At 39.5% G+C, this 24,615-nt stretch overlaps 1 protein-coding gene across 3 annotated transcripts in view; it reads left to right on the top strand.

Annotated features, from left to right (window-relative positions):
• RBKS (ribokinase) overlaps positions 1-24,615 on the top strand; it is a 124,239-nt gene that overhangs the window by 4,244 nt on the left and 95,380 nt on the right. For 2 of the 3 annotated variants that reach the window (XR_014051802.1, XM_081484264.1), the window contains exon 2: positions 24,442-24,574. Coding sequence is in view for 2 of the 3 variants with exons in the window: in XM_081484264.1 (XP_081340390.1) it covers positions 24,442-24,574 (133 nt within the window). In the remaining variant the exon portion in view is untranslated. Of the gene's footprint in view, positions 1-2,975; positions 3,071-24,441; positions 24,575-24,615 lie in introns of those variants that run through there. The other variant, XM_081484265.1, reaches the window with a different exon arrangement.

Here is a 24,615-nt window from a genome sequence, read left to right as displayed (position 1 = left end):
ATATTCACAAGTTCTGGGGACTAGGATGTAGACATTGTTGAGGTGGAGGTGGGGCATAATTCTGCCTACCACAGTGATTAAAGTCAAAAAATCTTATAATACTTAGAGCTTGGAGGACCACTGAAGCCTATCAGTCCATCCTCCACATTTTACAGATGAGGTAATTAAGAGAGGTTAGATGACTCACTGCAAATCATAGAGCCAGTCAGTGGGAACCTGGGTTTCTCAACCTTTATCTTTCCATTATATCATTGTACCACTAACTCTGGCACATACTTATTGCCCTTTTCATCTACAGTTCATTTAAGGGCTTATAGTCTGTGGATTCATTAAGTGTTTACTTTGTAAGTTGGCAAGGAATATCAACTAAAGATTTATCATTTTCAGGTCTAAAGATAGGCTCTCCATTATTGTTTCTTAGTTTCTATCTAAGCTTAACCATAACCAACCTGGACACCCATGCCTATACTGTAGAATCGCTTTAGAAATGAAACTACTTCAGTAACTAAGCCCTCTTGGATAGTATCCAAGTCTAACTCACTTTATATATTACATTACTGTGTGCCAGACACTGCTAATGCAATCAATGAGCAGCTTTTTTCATTTCTAATTTCAGTCCACTATGAATAGTAAGCTCTGTGTGCTAATAATTTGTAAAAATCATTAGCTCATCCAGCATGGCAAACAATGAACATTATTTACTACCCACCTGTATTTATTTAATTATTCTCTTCCTTCTTAAACAATCATCTCTGAAGTTCCAAATGGCAAAGATAAGAGAAATCAAGTCTGTTCTCGTGGAAAATTAAGTCAGAGTTCCTCCAAAGACAGATTCCCATGAAAACCCAGTAACAGATGAATTTTTTTAGACACTGGTTAATCATGCTTTCACTAGCCTTTATTTCTTGTGACATGTATCACCCATTTTTTTAAAATTATTCACTCAGCAATTACTTATTGGTTTTATATCATGTGCCTCTGCACTTCTCTAAGGGCAGAGGATACAGCAATGAAAAACACAGCCAAAGGTCCCTGCCACTTGGAGCTTACATTCTAGTGGCAGAAACAAACAATATCAGTAGAAATAAGTAAAATTCACAGCCTGTTACAGAAATGCTAAGGAGGAAAAGAAAGCATGAAACGGGGGTGGAAATAGTAATTTTAGATCATTAGCCACAGAAAGCCTCAACGAGAAAGTGATTTGAGTAAAGACCTACCAAAAGAAAGGAAGCAAGCCATACAGATCTCCAGAAGAAGAGCATATGCAAAGGCCCAGAGGCAGGAGCACACCTCGTAGGATCAGTGAACTACCAGGAGTCCAGTGTAGCTAAAGAAGAAAATAAGAGAGAAGAGAAGATAATTGATGGTTAAAGGCCAGTGGGTCCTATCCTGGATGAAACGAAAAGCCATTAGAGGGTTTGAGCAGACAAGTGACATGATATGACCCATAGGAGCAGAAACAGGGAGACCAATTCAGAGTTAATTAACAATAGTCCAGGCAAGAAACGATGGTAGTTTGAACAGTGCAAGTGGGGAGAAGTGAGCATCTTCTGATTATATTTTAAAGGTAGAGCTGACAGGATTTGCGGAGGAATACGAGACAAGTCAAGGATTACCCCCAGTTCTATGCCCTCTGCAAGTGGAAGGGGAAGCTGACATGTACTGAGATGGTGATAGAGCAAATTGCATAGGGAGAGGGCAGTATTAGCAGCTCAGGCCGGATGTATGAGACTTGAGGTGCCTGTCAGACATCCAGCTGAAGTGGTCAAGAAGACAGATATATGAGTTTGGAGTTCAGAGGAAAGATGGAGCTAGAGATATAAATTTGAGAGTCATCAGTGTATAGATGGTATTTAAAGCCGTGAGACAAGATGAGATCACCCAGGTCTGTGCTCCTGGGGCACTCCAACATTGAGAGGATCTGTTTTACATAATTTATCTCCTGTCTCCCAGTCTCTCTGTACCCCTAAAACTTGCTTGGAGACAAGTGTAATACAAACCCATGTTTACATTTCCATGGCAATAGACTATGATGTCAACTAAAACCCTATGTTATCCTTTTACATGCTCCAATTAAAAGTGATGGCTGGAGAGATAAGGCTCATGTTCAACCAAGCATCTAAATTTAATCCTTGGCAAGTCAGGAAATGATTGCTTAATTCTCAAAAGATTTTAATTGGATGGTGGCAGAAGTGAATTCAGAAGCTTTTTAGATCCAAAGTGGATGAAATGCTGGACCTCGATTACAAAAAAAAAAAAGGCCAAAATTTTATATTATACTTAGAAAAGGTTATATGTGTTTGGCAAATTATAGTACCTTCTAACCTGCCTTCCACAAAAGCTTCTTGACTTGTCGTATTTAGAACAGAAAGATCTCCCTAGCAATCACATTTTCAGGAAACTAAAATCCAAAGTAATGTTGGTCCAAGAAGTATCATGCATTCCCAATATGAGAAGAATATCATATCATCATTATTCTTTCTGCTCCTTAAATTGGCCTTGAAAGTTGCTTATCAGTTACAAATCAGTTTTTCAATTAATATTTCATTGAACATGTTCCTGTCAACTGAATTCTCTAAATTCAAAAGCAATCATGCATGGGAAATTTGCTAATTTTGGTCCCTTCAAAGAAAATATATGTTAAAAGGTAAATTGCGTGTGACAAAGAGCACCTATTGCTTGGTATTATTATACTTTGGGATTTCCCTGGTAGCTCAGTTGGTAAAGAATCTGCCTGCAATGCAGGAGACCCTGGTTTGATTCCTGGGTCAGGAAGATCCCCTGGAAAAGGGACAGGCTACCCACCCCAGTATTCTTGGGCTTCCCTTGCAGCTCAGCTGGTAAAGAATCCGCCTGCAATGCGGGAGACCTGGATTCGATCCATGGGTTGGGAAGATTCCCCTGGAGAAGGGAAAAGCTACCCACTCTAGTATTCTGGCCAAGAGAATTCCATGGACTGTATAGTCCATGAGGTCACAAAGAGTCGGACACGACCAAGCAACTTCCACTTAGCAATCCATTCCTTGGCCAGCTCTTCATGCCCTAGTGTCTGCATGGTGGGGAGAGCACGGTGAGGTGGGCTTTGTGATGAATGTGCTCCAGTATTTTGATTACTTATATTTAATATTGAAATGCTGAGACTGTGCTAAGTGCTGGGGATACTGCAATTGGTGTAACATGGCCATAGTGTAACAAGTTCCTAAGGAACTTACAGACGAAAGAAGTAGGCAGACACAGAGGCAGATCATTGTAGTATGATGTGCTTAGTACCTGCAGGTTCTGTGGGAGCACAGAGGAATGTTCCTGGATAAGATGCCTCCCCAGCCAAGTCTTGAAAAGGGAGAACATCCTGGCCAGTTGGGATGGTCACACAGGAGCAAAGTCATGGCTGTGGGTATGCATGAGTGTGCCAGGAAGAGCAACCACTGGGTCTGTTCACTGTACACTAAGCATCAGATAAAAGATGTCAATGAAAGGGCCCATTAGCCATGCTAAGGTGCTTGGGTCTTATTTTGTAGGCTCTGAGAGCTAGTGAAGGATTCAAAGTATAGAAATGACATGGTCAGGTTTGCATTTCATTTAGCTTGCTCAGTGCCATAGCCTGCTCAGTGCCAAAGGCAGATGTAAAAGAAGGCAGTGTTTGGAAGTCATCAAAGATATTGTCCTTGAAGACAGAGAGACCCAAGGGAAAGCAGTGGTCTTCACAAGAGTTGATAGGGACCTTAACTAAGACAGTACTGAGAAGTAAAGAAGAGAAAGGTTAAATATTTGGGGAGTAAAAGACTTCAAAACATCTGTTCAGTAAAATGGGCATGAGTCAAGCTTCTGCTCTCTGTTCCTTTAGGAACAAACCCTGTTAGCTTTCCCACACTGACAATACCTGGAAAGTGGAGTTCTTAGAAAGAATCACACTTTGTGGAAGGAAAGAATACTATGTTTCATGCTTTTTAGCAAGGAAAAAGATTCTACTCCTTAAAAAATCAAAATAAGTGTTATCAAGTAACTATAAGGCAGTCAAATCCCCTGATGGCGGGGAGTTGGGCAGTGGGGAGTGAGAGGGAATGAATCCTAAATTTGGCTTTGAGATTTAAGAGAAAATACTGATGTGCTTTTATAATTATAATGGAGAAATTAATGACAAAGTTGGCTCAGGAAATTCACAGCTGCTTATTGGAGATAATGAAACTAAGATAGTAAATATACCAATACTTTTGAAAACACAGAAACTATACAAACTCAACTACTCATGTAACAAAGATTTTGTAATGTAGCAAAATGTGATTTGGAAACTTAAGTACCATGGAACTAGAGACTTTTGAGTCCAGTTCTTTTTTGTCTGCCACCCTGCTCATGTTAATTATTGGAAACAAGACTTGGGAAGACTTCAGTGATCTGGCCCCAACCTGTAAAGGTTGGAGCCAGGATTAAAATTTACCTCTATTGACTCTCAGATACTAACACATTATTGTGAAGGTTAGAGTAGCATTTTAGCAGTTTGACATACATTTGCAAGAGATAAGGAGTTCAAAATGTTACTAGGGAACAGTTTCCTTGCAAGGAAAAAAAAGCAAATAATGCAATTACCTGTATCAAAGGGCTTAATATTGTCCTTTAGAGGGTTTTTTTCCTTCAGATTTTTTAAATTATGGTAAAATACACTAGACATAAAATTATTTTAAGCACTTTTAAGTGTACAGTTCAGTGGTATCAAGTACATTCAACCATCATCACCATCCATCTCCAGAACTTATTTTTTTAAGTTATAGAAAAATCACAATATTTTATTTCCTCTGGCCTACAGCAGTCTTTGCCACCCTAGCTGCAGCAGGGAAAATTTAAAAATAGTTTAAAAATCGACCCACCCTACCTGGTCGATTTCCTCCAGCTAGACAGAGTCCCCCTTGGGTTTTTTTGGATTACTTTCTGATAATTTTAATATGTATCAGGGTTGAAAACCACTAACTCAAAAGGTCCATAATTAAAAACTATTCATCTTCCCAAACCTAAAGTTTGTACTCATTTAAATAATAACTCTATCACCCCTCCCCCTCCCCCAGCCCCTGGCAACCACCATTCTGCTTTGCTTTATGAATTCGACTTTTCTATGTACCTCATGTAAGTGGAATCATATGGTATTTGTCGTTTTGTGACTGACATATTTCACTTAGCATTTCACTTAGCATGACATCTTTAAGGTTTATCTACGTTTTAGCATGTATCAGAATTTCCTTCCTTTGTAAGGCTGAATAATATTCCAGTGTGTGTAGACACATTTTGTTTATCCATTCATCCATCTATGGACACTACGTTGCTTCCAGTTTTGCTGCTGTAAATAATACTACTATGAAACATAGCTGTACAAATATCTATTCCAAGTCCTTGTTTTCAGTTCTTTTGGGTACGTACCTGGAAGTGCTGGATCATGGTAATTCTGTTTCATTTTTTGAGGAACCATCATATTATTTTCCGTAGCAATTGTACTTTTCCTTTCCTATCTTGCATTTCTTTTTAAACTGCCCACTTTTCATCTTACCTGTTTAAGCCTCCTTTTTCTATTCCAGTTTATAAAATGTGGGTAAGATTTTTTTCTTTTGTCTCTTATTTTTAGCTCCTGCCTAGTTCAGTTCAGTTCAGTTCAGTCGCTCAGTCGTGTCCGACTCTTTGCGACCCCATGGACTGCAGTACGCCAGGCCTCCCTGCCCATCACCAACTCCCTAAGTCCACCCAAACTCATGTCCATTGAGTCGGTGATGCCATCCAACCATCTCATCCTCTGTTGTCCCCTTCTCCTCCTGCCTTCAATCTTTCCCAGCATCAGGGTCTCTTCCAATGAGTCAGCTCTTCGCATGAGGTGGCCAAAGTATTGGAGTTTCAGCTTCAACATCAGTCCTTCCAATGAACACCCAGGACTGATCTCCTATAGGATGGACTGGTTGGATCTCCTTGCAGTCCAAGGGACTCTCAAGAGTCTTCTCCAACACCACAGTTCAAAAGCATCAATTCTTCGGCGCTCAGCTTTCTTTATAGTCCAACTCTCATATCCATACATGACTACTGGAAAAACCATAGCCTTGACTAGACAGACCTTTGTTGGCAAAGTAATGTCTCTGCTTTTTAATATGCTTTCTAGGTTGGTCATAACTTTCCTTCCAAGGAGTGAGCGTCTTTTAATTTCATGGCTGCAGTCACCATCTGCAGTGATTTTGGGGCCCAGAAAAATAAAGTCAGCCACTGTTTCCACTGTTTCCCCATCTATTTCCCATGAAGTGATGGTACCAGATGCCATGATCTTAGTTTTCTGAATGTTGAGCTTTAAGCCAACTTCTTCACTCTCCTCTTTCACTTTCATCAAGAGGCTCTTTAGTTCTTCTTCACTTTCTGCCATAAGGGTGGTGTCATCTGCATATCTGAGGTTATTGATATTTCTCCCAGCAATCTTGATTCCAGCTTGTGCTTCATCCAGCCCAGCGTTTCTCATGATGTACTCTGCATGTAAGTTAAATAAGCAGGGTGACAATATACAGCCTTGACGTACTCCTTTTCCTATTTGGAAACAGTTTGTGGTTCCATGTCCAGTTCTAACTGTTGCTTCCTGACCTGCATACATGTTTCTCAAGAGGCAGGTCCTGCCTAGTAATCCCTCTTTTATGTCCTCTTATGTAATTATGTATCTCCCTTGTGCATGCATACATGTTACAAGTATATGCTTGGTGGGGGAGGGGGTGTCTGTGCAGAAGAGGAGCTCAATAAACCTCACACCTTCTCCACTAGCCCCACACTCAGCAACAGCATGGTTTCACCACTGTATTACTTGAAGTTACAGTGTCCTAAATTTATATCTGTAAGTTGATCTGTTTGATAAACTTCTTTGAACTCTTATCTTTTGGACTTGTTTCCTTTTCCTTAGGAAAATTCCTAGATATAGAATCTCTAGATCAAGGGAAATAACATTTTTGTAATATATTGCCAATTTGCCTTCATAAAATGTGTTCAGAAATACACTCCCACCAGCAATGTGAGAAACACCTATTTCCTAGAAAACTAACCAACACACTGCTAGTTTGAAAGGTGATAAATGTTCTCTTGTTTTACTACTAGTGAGGTTGAGTTTTTTCTCAGATATTTGTTGGTTTGTATTTCTCCTTTCGAGAATTTCCCATCCATGAGTCCTTTGTCCATTATTCTGTTGCCTTCCCTTTGAGATTTTAAATGAGAGTGTTCAGAGGAAAAAAAAAAGTGAGGAATCTAGTATGAAAGAGAGTTCTTAATCTAGCAAAGGAACTAACAGAGTAAAAGTGAAAGTAGAGCTAAAAAATTGACTCCAGCTAGCATAAGACACTGTGGAAATGAAGAAGAAAAAGGTCTCAACACTGGCTGATTAAACTAGACTTCCAGGGATAGGGCTCAGTCATCAATATTTTTTTAAATAAATTCCTCCCATAGATTTTTTTTAAGGTGATCAATAAAGATAGAGAAGTATTTAATAATTAAAGTATTCACCTTTACAATTATCTTTGTGACCCCATGGATTGTAGCCCACCAGGTTCCTCCGTCCATGGGGATTCTCCAGGTAAGAATACTTGAGTGGGTTGCCATTTCCTTCTCCAGGGGATTTTCCTGACCCAGGGATCAAACCCAGGTCTCCTGCATTGCAGGTGGATGATTTACTGTCTGAGCTACTAAGTAAGCCTAGTTATCTTACTTCTTTTTTTATTTTTTTGCACAGAGAAAAAATATGTTTTTATTTTTTAATTGGAAGATAATTGCTTTACAATGTTGTGTTGGTTTCTGCTATACAATAATGTGAATCAGCCATAATTATGTATATGTCCCCTCCCTCTTGAGCCTCCCTCCCACCTCCTGTCCTACCACCATAGATTTTTAATGTGCCACCAGGGTAGAGAATAGTGATTAATCAATAAAACCAGGAACTGTGAAGTCGTGTGAATGTGGCAAAACACACTCAATTTTTTGGAGAAATAACCCTTTGAGAGAATGGGAGTAGGGTTATTCCTGACCCTGGGGAGTCATCCTTGGCACAGATGAGCACATCTGTTTTTAAGTGGCACCATACCTGGTTATGGGAAATCTCATGGACAGAGGCGCCTGGCGTGCTGCAGTCCGTGGGGTCACAAAGAGTCAGACACGACTTGGCAACTAAACAACAGCAAATACCTGGTTATACAGTCTCTGAGCTGTGATAATACAGAGTGTTAACTCCTGACACATTGTGTCACAGAACAGTGACACAATGGATATCAGTTCTTGAATTACATGAGTTCTGCTAAGGATAGTTACCTCCTAGTTAAGTGGCTGGATCTTTCTCCATTTTGACAGTGAGCTTACAGGGTTAGCACTTGACTGTAAGCTCAGTGAGGACAGGGTGTGGATGTCCCCAGAACCTCAAGACAGAGCCTGGAATATAATAACACAATTAATGTGTGCTGACAGTTGAAATGAGTATCCCAAACAGGTCTGAGATGATTCCAATGTATTTCTTCCATAGTTACATGCAGTTGCTCAGTCATGTCCACCTCTTTTGCGACCCCATGGACTGTGGCCCGCCAACTCCTCTGTCCATGAGATTTCCCAGGAAAGAATACTACTAAGTCAAACTCTGCCTCATTGGATATAATTTTAATCACTTGTTAGTATTCTCCACATGGTGATGAGTTACCCTTTCGTTGTATGATAAGGTCATACAACAAAGGTCACAGGGGAGGGTTTCCTTGAATTGTGCAAAGTTCTTATGACAACTGATTATCTTCTTAAAATCTTCATGTGAGCACTTTAAATATCTCCATCTATCTTACTTTACTTTCTTCACAATTTTTATAATACTAGCTTGACTTGGGGCATTTCTTGTATATCTGCAGAAGGCAGGCAGCTATAAATGATCTTTGTATGTATATGATCGATTTGCTTTCTAAACAAAACTTGGGGGTTTTGTTTGGGGTTTGGGTTTTTGGGGGCTTGGAGGTGTTTTGTTTTGTTTTTAGTTTGTTTCCCAAATATATCACATATTAGATACTGGCTTTTCCTCTGTGGCCAAAATTTTTTTTTAATGCAATTCTTCCATAATATTGCAGAAAGTAACTTGTGCAGCAGTTTTTAAGAATCTCTTACATATTATATTTTACATCTGGATTTTTACCACTGGTTTAAAATGCTATATAATCCATAGACTGTGATAGCAATAATACTGATTTTTTTCTAAATTAGAAATCTTCATTTTTCAAGTGAGAAATAACAAATCTAAATTTTCATTTACCTGTTTGCAAATAAGTACAGTTGACTCTTGAATAATGCAGGAGTTAAGTCACCCCCCCCCATATCTATGGTTCCACATCCATGGATTCAACGAACCACAGGTCATGTGGCACAATAGTGAGTATTTAGTGAAAAAAAATCTGACTGTAAGTGGACCTACACAGTTCAAGCTAGTTGTTCAAGGGTCAGCTGTACTCTGCCAAAACTCTTAAAAGAAACTCAACTCTAAAGTCCTTCAGGCTTGATAAAGATTATAAGCTGTTCTTCAATATAGGCATAACATCATTTTATTGTGCTTCACAGATATGTTTTTCACAAATGGAAATTTTATATCAACCTTGCGTGGAGAAAGTCTGTCAATGCCATTTTTTCAACAGCATTTGCACACTTCGTGTCTCTGTGTCACATTTTCGTAACTCTTGCACTATTTCAAACTTTTTCATTATTATTGTATTTGTTACTGTGATCTGTGATCAGGGATCTTTGATGTTTTTATTGTAATTGATTTGAGCTGCTGAATCATGTCCATATAAGACTTCAAACTTGATAAATGTTTTGTGTGTTCTGACTCCTCCACTGACCCGCCATTCCCCTGTCTCTCTCCCTCTCCTCACACCTCCCTGTTTCCTGAGACAACCAACGATATTGAAATTAGGCCAGTTAATAACCCTATAGTGGCCTCCAAGTGTTCAAGTGAAAGGGTCGCACATCTCTCTGCCATATTTCAGGCTCCAATCAACAGCTGGAAATGATTAAGCTGAGTGAGGAAGGCATGTCTAAAGCAGAGAGAGGTTGAAAAATGGTCCTCTTGTGTCAAACAGTTACCTAAGTTTTGACTGCCAAGGAAGAGTTCTTGAAGGAAATTAAAAGTTCACTCTTGTGAACACATAAAAGAGTAAGAAAGCAAAACAGTCTTATTGCTGATATGGAGAAAATTTTAGTGGTCTGGATGGAAGATCAAACCAGTTACAATATTCCCTTAAACCAAAGCCTAATCCAGAGCACACCCCTAATCTTTTCAATTCTGTGAAGGCTGAGAGAGGTGAGGAAGATGCAGAAGGAACGTTTGAAGCCAGCAGAGAGGTTGGTTCATGATGTTTAAGGAAAGAAGCCATCTCCATAACATCAAAGTGCAAGGTGAAGCAGCAAGTGCTGATGTAGAAGCTGCAGCAGGTTATCCAGAAGATCTAGCTAAGATCATAAGAAGGTGGCTACACTAAACAGAAGATTGTCAGTGCAGACAAAGGAGCTGCATATTAGAAGATACCATCTAGCACTTGCATAGCTAGAGAGAAGTCAATGCCTGGCTTCAAAGGACAGGCTGACTTTCTTGTTAGGGGCTAATGCATCTGGCCACTCAAAGTTGAAGCCAGTGCTCATGTACCGTTCTGAAAATCCTAGGTCTTTTAAGAATTAGGCTAAATCTACTGTGCCTGTGCTCTGTAAATGGAACAACAAAGCCTGGATGACACCACATGTGTTTACAACGTTTATTTAAGCTCACTATTGAGACCTACTGCTCAGGAAAAAAAAAAAAAATCCTTTCAAAATATTAGTGTTCATTGACAGTGTACCTAGTCACCCAGGAGCTCTGATGAAGGTGTACACTGAGATTAATGTTGTTTACAATGAGATTAATGTTTCGAGATGCCTGCTAACACAGCATCCATTCTGCAGCCCATGAATCAAGGAGTTCTCTCAATTTTTACATCTTATTATTTAAGTAATACATTCCATGAGGCTAAACCTGCCAGAGTGACTCCTCTGATGGATTTGGGAAAAGTTAATTGAAAATCTTCTGGAAAGGATTCACCATTCTAGATGCTGTTAAGAACATTTGTGATTCATAGGAAGAGGTCAAAATATTAACATTAACAGGAGTTTGGAAGAAGTTGATTCCAACCCTAACAAATGACTTTGAGGGTTTAAGACTTCAATGGAGGAAGTAACTGCAGATGTGGTAGAAATAGCAAGAGAACTAGAATTAGAAATGGAGCCTGAAATATGACTGAATTGCTGCAACCTCATGACAAAATTTGAACAGATGAGGAGCTGCTGCTTGTGGATAAGCAAAGAAAGTGGTTTCATGAGATGGAATCTACTCCTGGTAAAGATGCTATGAAGATTGTTTAAACAATAACAAGGGGGTTAGAATATTGTATAAACTTAGTTGGTAAAGTAGCAGCAGGGTTTGAAAGGATTGACTCAAATTTTGAAAGAAGTTCTGCTGATGGTAAAATGCTATCAGACAGCACTGCACACTGTAAAGAGAACTCGTTCATGAAAGGAAGAGTCAATTGATGTGGCAAACTTTATTGTTGTCCTAGTTTAAGAAATTGCCACAGCTATCTCACCCTGATCAGTCAGCAGCCATCAACATCAAGACAGGACACTCCACCAGCTAAAAGATTATGACTCGCTGAAGGCTCAGATGATGGTTAGCATTTTTTAGCAATGAAGTATTTTTAACTAAGGTAGGTATGTTGTTTTCTTTAGATGTAATGCTATTGCATGTTAATAGACTATGGTATAATATAAAGGTAACCTACATGCACTGGGAAATAAAAAATTCATGTGACTCACTTTATTGCAATATTTGTTTTATTGTGCTGGTTGGGATCTGAACCAGAAATATCTCTGAGGTATGCTTGTAACTTTTTGTTGTTGTTGTAACTTAGTTTTCATTACTTCCTAAATATCATTGGATTTCTTCTTTGATCCATCAACTCAATTCCTTCTGAACTCTAAGAAAAAGAACACCATTATTTGGTTTTCCCACCTTACCATCTTGGTTCAGCTTGCAAAATTCCAATGTTCTTCAAAAGTACAGCTACCAAAAATTACGTGAGAAATTATAAAAACATGAAATATAAATAATTCCAAGGGACACTGAATACATTTGTACATAATATCTTATATGGGTTTTGGAGTCAGACCAACCTTGGTTTGAATTCTGGCTCTGCCGTCTTTTAGTGGGTGAACTTGGGTATGTTTTTTTAATCTAATTCTCAGTCTTCTTATCTGTGAAATGGAGATGAAAATAATAACCTTGTCTTGGGGCGACTGTAAGGATTGAGTGATTTAGCAGTCATAAGACGCTTAGTGCACTGTTTGTCTTATAAGCACTCAAAGAATGGTACCTGAGGACTTCACTGGTGGTCCAGTGGCTAAGACTCCATGCTGCCAATTCAGGGGGCCCAGTTCCATCCCTGGTCAGGGAACAAAGATCCCACATGCTGCAATTAAGATCAAAAACCCTGCATGCCACAACTAAGACCCGGCGCAGCCAAATAAATATTTTTTAAAAAGAAGAAGAAATGGTATCTGGCACTATTGATGTACATATATTTTAACGGCTGTTTATTGGACACTTGGTGTGTATGGGCAAAGTCTTAGGCCATGGTGATACAGAAGCAGATGGGATACAGTCTATGAGAGGTAACATGCATAGACTGCTAGAGAGAAGAGGCAGGGCAGCTAACCCACACAGTTACATTCAGACTCCCAAAGGGAGTAATAACTGAGTTGAATTTTGAAGAACGCATATAGACTGGCTCCAAAAAGAAGCAGGGGAAAGAAATTTCCAATCATAGGGAATAGGGTATGCAAAGAGATTCAACATACAAGTTAAATTTTAAGAATGAACATTTATTGGGACTTCTCTGGTGGTCCAGTGGTTAAGAATCTGCCCTGCAACGCAGGGGATGCAGGTTCGATCGCTGGTTAGTTAGGGAACTAGGACTCCACGTGCCATGAAGCAACTAAGCCTGCACACCCCAACTACTGAGCCCACGTTTCACAACTAGAGAGTCTGTGCACCACAGCAGAAAGATCCCTCATGACGCAGCGAAGACCCTGCAGCTGAATGAACAATTATCTATTATGACATTGTGTGGAGGCCACTGCTCTCCTGTGTAATATCACTTGGTGCCACAGTCAAAGGGAGTAGAGGAATGCAATGAACTACAAGTCTTTTTGAATACAGAACTTGCTGTTTTCTATGTTCATAAAAATGTTAAATATATCTGTTATAGCTACTGAATGTCCAGTATTATAGTCAAAATTGAGGAAAAATATCTCAAATATATAAAGAACTCACACAATTCAATAGCATATATATATATACACACACAACTAAAAAATGGGCAGAAGTTCTGAATAGGCATTTTTCCAAAGACCTATAGATGGTTCACGGGTACATGAAAAGATGCTCAGTCACTAATGATGATCACTTATCATGAAGAAAATGCAAATCAAAAAGCACAATGTATTATCATCTCACATCTGTTAAGAGTGGCCATTATCAAAAAGACAAGAAATAGGCATTGGAGAAAAGGGAACCATTGTGCACTGTTGGTGGGAATGTAACTTGGTGCAGCCACTCTGAAAAACAGAATGGAGCTTCCTCAAAAAATTAAAAGTAGAACTAACAACCTAAGGGCCCATTGTTGTATGCACAGTTAAAGAAAATGTGGTTATACATATATACAATGGGATATTATTCAGTCGTAAGAAAAACATTAAAATTTGCAACAATATAAATAGACCTGGATGCCATTATGCTAAGTGAAATAAGTCAGACAAATACCTTTTGGTATCACTTATACGTGGGATCTTTAAAAAAAATTTTTTTTAATTTAAGAATTAAGCTCATAGATACAAAGAATTGACTATTGGTTGCCAGAGGTGGGGTTCAGGGGTGAGCAAAATGGGTATGGGCTCAAAAGGAACAAACTTCCGGTTATAAAAAAGTTGTAAGGATGTAGTGTAACAGGGTGACTATAGTAAATAATACTATATTGCTAAGAGAGTAGTTTTTTTTAAGTTTTCATTTTAAAAAATTGAAAGTTTATTGCCAAAAAAAGTAGTATTGAGTGGTTTAAAGACCATGGCAGTGGATTTCTAAGTCCGGAATTATAATTTAGGCTCATGCACCTAACAGCTGGACTTCCCAGGTGGCACTAGTGGTAAAGAACCCACCTGCCAATGCAGGAATCATAGGAGACGGTAAAGAATGGTGGCTTAGTGGTAAAGAATCTGCCTTCAGTGCAGGAGCCCCAGGAGACATGGGTTCAACCCCTGGGTTGGGAAGATGCCCTGGAGAAGGAAATGGCAACCCACTCCAGTATTCTTGCCTGGAGAATCCCATGGACAGAGGAGCCTGGAGAGCTACAGTCCATAGGCTCACAAAGAGTCAGACACAAATGAAGTGACTTGGCATACACACCAGCAGATGCCAAGAAGTAGCCTACAGATAATTACAATGGTGGTGACAGAAGTCATTTTGAAATTTAAAATGTACTATAATTAACTGGCAAAATAGAAAATAAAATATTCATTTTATAGTTATTTGTCACTATCATACTTCGCTTGTCTTCTTCAAAGAATTAAAACATTTTCATCAGGAACTTTGATAAATGCTTTGGCCTCAATAGTTCTTTCCTCATCCTACATACCTTTCTGCTATCCTATCGTGTCCAGTCCCCCCCTCACTGATCTCTCATATACACATATATGTATTTCTCCTGCCCTCTCCTCTTGCAACTTGTAGTTCCAAAATTAGCTCATTCTGCACCTACCTATCCAAGCTTTTCGTCTTTCTCCAGGACTTTTCTCAGCTGGGAGTAAGGAGGTATGTATGTGGGTATGTGCTCAGTCACATTAGTGGTGTCCAACTCTTTGCAACTCTGGACTGTAGCCCACCAGGCTCCTCTGTCCAAGGGATTCTCCAGGCAACAATACTGGAGTGGGTTCTTTACCACTAGCGCCACCTGGCAAGCCGTGTGTGTGTGTGTGTGTGTGTGTGTGTGTGTGTGTGTGTGTGTCTATTCAAAAGGAATAGTTAACATTAGCTGGTACTTTAAAGTCTTTAATACTTTGACCGATGTGCCTCTCCTGGTGTCTTCTGTACTCAGTCCTCTATTGGAAGAGGACTCAGTTTACAGTGGAAGAACTATCTAAGCACCTTTTAAGGTACAGACCATTCGTTCAAAAATATTTACTTCTGGCCATATTAGAATAACTAATACTAGACTTATCTTACCACTATAAACCACTAGAAAATGGGACAGAACATATGAAGCAACTGTTTCTGATACTGGACAAACAGGAGTATTATCCAGAAGACTAAGGAAACAATAGAGTGGGCCCTGGAAGCATGTTACCAACCATGGCACAAAGAGGAATTCAGGAAAATGGTGGCATTTTCTCATGAGCTGAGAAAACTGAGTTTATAATTTAGGAAGACGACAGTGGCTAGAATTTATGGCAACACGTACTGGGAAGGAGGAAACTAATCAGAGAAAGGTCCAGAAATCTACATAGGAGTCCCATTGATTGTATTACTAAATACTCAATGGACATACATAGAAACTCCACAAAACTGGGGACTTCCTTGGTGGTCCAGTGGCTAAGACACTGTGCTCCCACTGCAGGGAGCCCAGGTTTGATCCCTGATCAGGGAACTAGATCCCACACATCCCAACTAAGGATGCTGTGTGCCACAACTAAAATCTGGCACAGCCAAATAAATGTTTAAAAAAAAAGAAACGCCACAAAACTGGGCTCCTACTGGAGAGCTCTAAACTGAACATGTCCCAGAGATTATACAGGAATGGGAGGTGTTGAGTTCTGTCCAGCCAGAGACATTGTTGAACCCCTGGAGCATTCAATAGAGACCCAATAAGGACCATTTATTGGATTTAGTAGAAGGGGAATCTTGCCCTGAAGTAAAGGCTACTCTATACTCACTGTGAAAATGAAAGTGAAGTTGCTCGGTTGTGTCCGACTCTTTGCGACCCCATGGACTGTAGCCTACCAGGCTCCTCCATCCATGGGATTTTCCAGACAAGAATACTGGAGTGGGTTGCCATTTCCTTCTCCAGGAGATCTTCCCGACCCAGGGATTGAACCCAGGTCTCCCACATTGTAGGCAGACGCTATACCATCTGAGCCACCAGGGAAGATGTCACTGTACCAACTCTTAAAAACAATCCTCAAAGGATCAAACAGACTCACAACTTAGCTGCCTGAAAAAACAAAGTTCAACCCTTTGGAAAAATACAACAAAATTAAGATACACATTGATATAATAGTTGCATGTTCATCATTCACTCAAAAGTCACTGGACATGCAAAGGATCAAGAAAATGTTATCCATAACCAATAAAAAAAAGTCAAAACCAACATAGAAACAACAGGGATAATGGAATTAGCAGAAAGGGATTTTAAAAGAGCCCTTATAAATATGCTCAGTGATTTAAAGAGGAACATGAATATAGTGAGGAGAAAAGTGGAAGATGTATAAAGGAAGCAAATGGAGGTGTAGGAAATGAAAGATGCAATATCTAAAAAATAAAAAATTCACTGGAGGGGTTTATCAGCAGAGTAGACATTACGGAAGAAAGGATCACTGTGCTCGAAGACAGAATAGAGATTATCTAAACTGAAGCATAGAAGGAAAAAAATGACTGAGCAAATGCACAAAGCTTCTACAATGTGAGACAAGCAGTGTATCATGTATGTAAATGGAATCTAAGAAGAAAAACAGAGTGGGAGAGGCACAAAAAATATTTGAAGAAATAATGACTGAATTTTTGTCAAATGTTATAAAAAATATAAATACATAGATCTAAGAATTTCAATGAACCCCAAGAAGAATAAACAATATAAACCATAGCAAAGGACACTGTGTAATCAAATTCCTGCAAACCAATTATAAACAGAAACTCCTAAAAGTATCCAGAGGGAAAAATACACATTACATAAGGGGAACAAAAATTGATTGCAGACTTCTTGTGGGAAACAATGCAAACCAGAAGAAAAAAAAAAAAAATCAAGTACTGGAAAAATAAACTGTCAACATAAAATTCTATATCTTTCAAATATGATGGGGAAATAAAGACAAAAACAATAGCAAAGAGAATTTCTTACTAGAAACCTGCACTACAATAAATACTGAAGGAAGTTCTTTAGGGGAAACTAAAATAATACTGGATGGAAATTCAGATGCACTCAAAGGCGTGAAAAGCCCCAGAACTGGTAAATCTTTGGGTAAATGCAAAGCGTTATTTTCTTCATTTCTTAATTTCTTTAAAAGGCAGTTGGCAATTTAAATAAAAATAACGCCATACTGTAAGGTTTATATCAGGTCGAAGTAAAATGTAGGCCAATAATAGCACAAAGGTTAAGAAGGGGAAATGGAAGAATACTACTGTAAATTACATTTATAAGTAAAGTAATTTCGTAACACTGGGAAATAAACCAAGTTAAAGTGCATATTGTAAACCCTAGATCAGTCGCTTTTTAAAAAAATAGAACAAGAGAGTCAATAACACATAATTGTTACTCCCTCAGTTGTGTCCGACTCTTTGCAACCCCATGGACTGTAGCCCAGCAGGCTCCTCTGTCCATGGAATTCTCCAGGCAAGAATACTGGAGTGGGTTGCCATTTCCTTCTCCAGGGGGTCTTCCCAACCCAGGAACTGAACTCAGGTCTTCTGTGTCTCCTGCGTTGGCACGAGGATTCTTTACTACTGAGCCACCAGGGAAGTATAGTGAAGAAGAAATGGAATACAATTATTCCAGAAGAAACTAGGGCAAAAGGACAGAAGTGAGTGCTGTAATGTTGGGCAGTGGTGTTGCTATGAAGAAAATTGTTGGGAAGCAGTTCTCCATAAATGTTTTCACGTTGCTGTGCGATCAGGACTTTCTGAGAAAGTCTGTTGGCACGTGGATTAAAGTATGTTTTTGAATGCCAAACAAAGCCTAAAAGTCAGAGACCTCTGGAGAAATTTAGACTTTTCCTTGGATACATTTGTTTACATTCTAGGGGTTATAAACCTAGAGACCTCCCCCTCCTTTCCTCTAAGAGGATTGGTTTACACTGTAGAGCAAAGGTCAGCCGGCTTCCCCATCCCTCCCTCCCACCCTTGCTCTCTGCCTGTCCCACCCCAGAGGGCAGGAGGAGCAGCAGCTGTGGCAGTTGTCCTGCATCAACTCCCAAAATTCATTATTTAAAGGTTTCTCTCATCACCTCACCCCACGGGGGATTGGTACACAGAGAACTAACACAATTATGAGTAATTAAAAGCCTGGATCTGGTTCAAAAACTTAGTGCTTCTTGTCAGAATGAATGAATGAATACGTCACAAAAATTCAGTTAGGTACAGACATCTCACCTGTAAGGTGGTCTGGGAAGGCCTCTCTGAGGAGGTAACATTGGAGCAAAGTAGTGAATGAAATGCCATGGAAGACCATAACATGGAAGAAGGCCATAACGTGCTAAAGCTTTACTGGCTCTTCCAATGCCCAGCATGCTTTTTCACACATAAGCAAAATTTAAATAAATAAGGGTCAAGTATATGACACGCTGAAAGGCTGGCCACTTCTGACTAGAATATTGTTTATCTATTCTATAAATTCAAAACTAGCTGTATCTTCAGACAAAATGACTTTTTAGCCCCAGGCTTGTTTAGCCAGGAAAAGAGTTAGAAATGGAAATCAGTTAAGACGCATTTAAAGCCTAATTCATGTTTCATTTCCTTAAATAAATCTTAAGTGTATGTCTGCAAATGTAAGGTTAGGCTCCACAAAATGAAGTTTTAGTTTCGAGGCTAAGTTCTTTTTACAAGGGTAGAAATAGCTGTCACCAGCTTGGTTTGGGAATTACTCTTATGCTTATAAATGTGACATACACAAATGATGAGAAGAATAGATATGGGTGAAAAATACAGGCTGTAGGAATAATAAATGAGCATAATGAATGCTAACTGGGTAAAAACGAATGGTACAATCCCCTATTACAGGGGTGTACCGTGTGTCAGAAGCTTGCAGCCTGAAAGAAGAAAGGATGGAATTCAAAAGCCAAAAAGCAACACATCCTTTGACTTCTGGCTGGAGTCAGTATCAGTGTGACCTCTTTGGTCCCAAAACGCTTCTCATCCCTGTTTCACCAGGTCATTCCTTCCTTCAATATGAATCATCTGTGAGAATCTTTAACAGGGACGTCATTGTCAAGAAGTTAAAAGCAATTGATAAGTTGTTCTGATAATACCTGTCAGTGAAATAACTCAGAGTACAAAACCCAGGCATTTAAGGAGTTGACAAGTATTATTAAACCTGTTTTGCAAGAGAAGAATCTGGTTCAAAGAGGGAAAAGCTGTCAAAGGTAATACAGTCTGTAAGCGGCTCAGGCCTCCTGCCTTGTACAACTAAGCTCTAACTGCATGGCCTCTCATGGCCCAAGTGACTGGGGGGCCACCTCTAAACATTTATTGGTTCTTCTTCTGTCCAACTTTGAAATATCATGACATTTTAAAGCTACAAATTTGTTTTAAATTCAAATATATTTCTTATAACTGGTTTTCTCCTTCATTCAGAAATTTATACTATTTAAAATTTTAAATGGTAGCAACAGTGTATTTCTACCAGTGTGTGCTCAGTCGTGTCCAACTCTGTGACTCTGTGGACTGTAGCCTGCCAGGCTGCTCTGTCCATGGAATTCTCTAGGCAAGAATACTGGAGTGGTTGCCATTTCCTCCTCCAGAGAATATTCCCCATCCAGGAATTGAACCCCAGTCTCCTACATTGGCAGGCAGATTATTTACCACTGAGCAACCTGGTATTTCCATATTTCTACCAGTACTACTTCCTTTTTTTTTTCTCTCTCTTTGAGTCCTTATTTGAGTATGGTCTTTGACACCCTACTGAGAGCTCATGTTTGAATTGGGAAGAATCATGGTGATGCTTTCATACAGAGGACAGTACTTTGTGCAGGTTCTTTCATGAACCTGACCTTAATTTCATGGCTTTAATAAAGAAAACAAAAAGATAGAAAAACCTAATTCAAAGTAAATTAGGATCTTTAATTCAGAAATTCTTCTGCCCATTTGTAACTAATTTTCTAGTTGCTCTCCAGTCCACTTTCCACTCTTTAACTCATTCACTTTTAAAAAATAATAAATCAACAATAGACTGCCTTAATCTGGGTTCAGCAGAAAGCAGATCAATAAGACAAAGGCTTGAGTGCACATCCTGTATGCTGGACTATAATCCAGGAAGCAAGAGCCAAAGAAAGTGAAGCCAGGAAGCAGAAGCGTCTATACCAAGATACTTGATGTATTTTAACAGATTTCTCTGTCCTGCAGAACAGCCCAGAACAGAAACAGAAACCCTGAAATGGTGAGAGGGTCGCCCAAGGCAAGGTTCTGTTAGGTTGCACCTGCAAGAAGCCAGCTAGAGGCAACTGGTGCTGGGATGCAGAGAGGCCAGATAAATCTGAAATAGTTACAAGTGGCTTCCTGTAAAAGACAAAGATATTCTTGGTACATACATTTCTGTGTATTTTTGCTCCCCACTCCCATCTTTCTCATGGATATCTGTCATTAACATTTCATTTTCTATACATTTGCATACCATGTGAGGATATATACATATTATCTTTTTCCTTTTAAGAAACATGAACTGGGTTATACTAATCTTCTTCTGTAACATGTTTTTTTCACTCCTCTGTTATTTGCATCATGGTTAGATTTTATTTTATTGTCAGCAAGCTGATTTTGCCCTGTAGGAAATTCATTGGAAAACACTGATTTAACATTTGTTGAATTAATGTCTGAATGTAAGAATGATAGTTACAGTTCTTGCTTATATTAATAGAAAAGGAATGCTGCTGATATTGGGAATGCAGTGGACAAGATCTTATAAAACATGGAATTGTTATTGCCAGACAATTGAACTGTCATCCCAGCCTCCTCTTCCCTATTCGTCAACACCTCCACATCTTCAAATGAGGAGAAACAAAGGATGCCATACAAGGGAGACATGGAAAAGAGATGTAGGGGAGGAAATAAGCACCTTCCCTCTACCTTTCTCAGTTCTTGACTGAGACCCCTGTAATGAAAGACAGATTAGCAGGAGGAAAACAGAAATTCAGTAACATGTATCCCTCAGATATACTTGGGAGATATCCAGGGGAAGAAATGAATCCACAAGGTGACTTAGAATTTGGGATTATGTAACATCTTAATAGGGAAGAGGGAGGGGAGTGGTAGGTCTCTTCACTGTTTTTAGTCTCTACATCATGTCTGACTCTTTTGTGACCCCACGGACTGTAGGCCGCCAGGCTCCTCTGTCCATGGAATTTTACAGGCAAGAATACTGGAGTGTGTTGCCATTTCCCCCTCCAGGGGATCTTCATGGACCAGGGATCAAACCCATGTCTCCTGCATTGGCAGGTGTATCCTTTACCACTGAGCCACCTGGGAAGCCTGGTAGAACCTTTAGGGGAGAGTAAATGATTTTTAGGACAGACTGATGGCCCTTAGAAAAATAGATGGGAGATGGGAGGTGTGATAGTCTGCAAGAAAGGCTGTCTAGGTGTGGTATTGACTTCTCCTTTCCTGTGACAAGAGTCCATCCCGTCTGGTTGATCAAACTCCAGGAAGGGGATTGATGGCAGCTGAGTTCCTTTGGAGGATCTGCCTATAGGCAGATGAGGGAGTTCAGAGCAAGCCTCTCCCTGTATCTGCTGGTTTTCAAGTGCCTACAACTCCAGATAATATACCAAAGCAGCACATTTTTCAGTGGCGTGTCCTCAACTCCTACAGTCATATTTTGGGGTAGCATATTCTGCTGCCCTTCAGAGACAAGAGGAGACTCTTACAAGGTTCATCCAGTCAGCAAATGGGGATAAGATGGTACAGACATTGGTCCCTGTCCTCGTGCTGGAAAAGGTGACAACTGAGGGGAGGAAGAGATAAGAGTAGAACAGAGATGCAGACAGAAAAGAAAATAGTAGCATTCCAAAGGAGTGAGAAATTTAAGTGATGGCTAAATCAGTACAGTGCTTGTGTTAATATAAGTTGTTTAGAAATGAGTTTAAATCTCAGCCATCTGCTCCCACGTCAAACACATACACGCTGTACCCTTGACTTCACTCCTCCCCCACAAACACGTACATCCCAATAATAATCTGGTGATATGTTTTTCATGATTTCCCACAGTTGATAATAAAAAATACACTTAATTCAAACCAGTGAATTGTGACCCAGATCTAAGTATAAATATAGTGGAAGTCATAAGTTTCTTTAGTGACAGTCTTACTAATTAAGTTATTTCAGCCTGTTTTTAGCCACATTGTATACTTTATTCTTTTTAAGGTTGTTATGAATGTTGTTTGTAGCAGCATCAATAAGCCAAGAATTCACACAGTTACTCAATCACACAGATTACTCATCATTGCCTGTTCATAACAGAATCCTAAAGTGCTTAAGATTTCTGATGCAAATCAAACTCTCATCATCACTTGTCATTGCTAAATTAAATGACAGGATAATAACATTACATTAAGAGCATTTTTCTCTTGATTGAGTACCTTTTTCAGAAGTGAACCTTGTAGATGTATATTTTTTCCATCGGTACTATAAATGCATTTAGAATCCAAGATAAAAATAGAATTGAAAAGGGGAGGAGTAGAGTGGGATGTTTTCAAATTATTGATGAGTCTCTTTTGAATCTCAAATAACCATATTTGACAGGGCATTGCTAGGAAACCGAGCAATGTTTTAGCCCAATTTATTGAGACTTTTATAACTTCATAAGGGAGGTTCACAGGTCAAACTTGGATTTTATTGACATGATCATGTGTTCCTGGCATCAGTCATATGTCATCCCATTGCAAATAGGCTGTTAGGGACCTGTAGGAACTGGCACTGTTCTGTTACTCTAATACAGTAAGATACTGTCTTCTGTTAGATTGCAGCCTATGTGGGAAATGAATATAAATTTCTAACCTGCTAAAGCAGAGTAGGTTCTCAGTTGACTTATTGTGGACTTAACTCTTGGCCTTTCTTTCTTGTCTAAAGGTAGTTAATGCCTGCTATCTCTTCGCTGGTTCCAGGCCCTAGTGGTAAAGGATCCACCCGCTAATGTAGGAGACCCAGGTTCAATCCCTGGGTTGGGAAGATCCCCTGGAAGAGAGCATGGCAACCCACTCCAATATTCTTGCCTGGAGAACCCCATGGACAAAGGAGCCTGGCGGGCTACAGTCTGTAGGGTCTCAAAGAGTCAGACATGACTAAAGCGACCCAGCACACACACAGGCACAGCCCTTGGCCCACTTCTTTGTGGCCAGTTGAGCAGTCCTCATGCCTCTGGAGTCCATCTTCTCCACTTGTCCCTATACCCAGAACTCTTTCTCCTTTTAAAGTTGTCTATTCTTCAAAGGTACTGTTTCCTCGCATCTTACATCTTTAATGTTATCCTAGAGCAAGTCTTTTCCTCTTTCTGCCTCACTTAATACTATCCTCACTAGGCAGTAACATGTCAATAAAAATCCTTAGCACTTGGAGACGTCAGTGAAGGTACAAACTGAAAAAAGATTGGCTTTGAGTTGACAATAATTGAATCTGGGTGATAGGTACATGAGGCTAGGGGAAGTCACTGTAACATTTTCTATAGTTTTATGTTTGGAATTTTCTATAGTAAAAATTTTAAACTAAGATCTTTAGAATCTTTTTTTTTTTTTTTTGATTAATGCTCTTTTTGAGTCAGTGCATGAAATGGATGGTATACAGGATGGACTAGGACGAAAACCTAATCCTGCCATCTAAATACCCTACTTCCACCCCACCCTCAAGGAAACAAATAAGATTCTTTAGTGCCTGGATTTGCAACGTCCCTCTTCTCTTTAGGTCCTGCACATGATTACCAGAATTATAGCACACTTCCTCCTTCTTGTAAGTGACTAGGTAAACCTGTACAGAACACAATAACTTGGTCCCTTTTATTAAGTCCCACTGTGAATAAAGTTCTGTGCTGGGCATTGGGAAAGGGGAATATGAAGTTACTTCCCTCTTAGAGTTCCACGAGAAGGAAAACAGAGGCACCCATGAACAACCCTGATGCAGTACAGACTCTAAGAGTTGTGCTCTGAAGTAGAGCTACAGCAGTATGAGAGTAAGGAATTTTGTCAAACAGATGACTTCTTGATAGTGATACAAACTACTGAATATTATCTTCAAGGAAAAGAGAATCTTTCTTGCTCCTGCTTGCAGTTCTGGCTGCTAAGGCCAGGGCTCCATCAGATAAACATCCCTCTGTCTTCTGAAAAACTCAAATTGACTGCAGTTACCAATGTGCTTTTCTCCCCTCTTTTTCTTTTAAATTATAGCCTTACTTCTCGTCTGCCAAAAACTGGAGAAACCATCCATGGACATAAGTTTTTTATTGGCTTTGGAGGGAAAGGTGCCAACCAGTGTGTCCAAGCTGCTAGGCTTGGAGCAAAGACATCCATGGTATGCAAGGTAAGCATAAAGTACAGTGAAGAGGGTTCTAGAGGCAAGAA

The sequence above is a fragment of the Giraffa tippelskirchi genome, chromosome 4 (assembly GCF_054371585.1).
Source record: "Giraffa tippelskirchi isolate mGirTip1 chromosome 4, T2T-mGirTip1v1.2.pri, whole genome shotgun sequence".
In the NCBI taxonomy this organism is placed as follows: Eukaryota; Metazoa; Chordata; class Mammalia; order Artiodactyla; family Giraffidae; genus Giraffa; species Giraffa tippelskirchi.
Note: the sequence above shows the minus strand (reverse complement) of the source record. Positions and strands in the feature narration are given on the sequence as shown.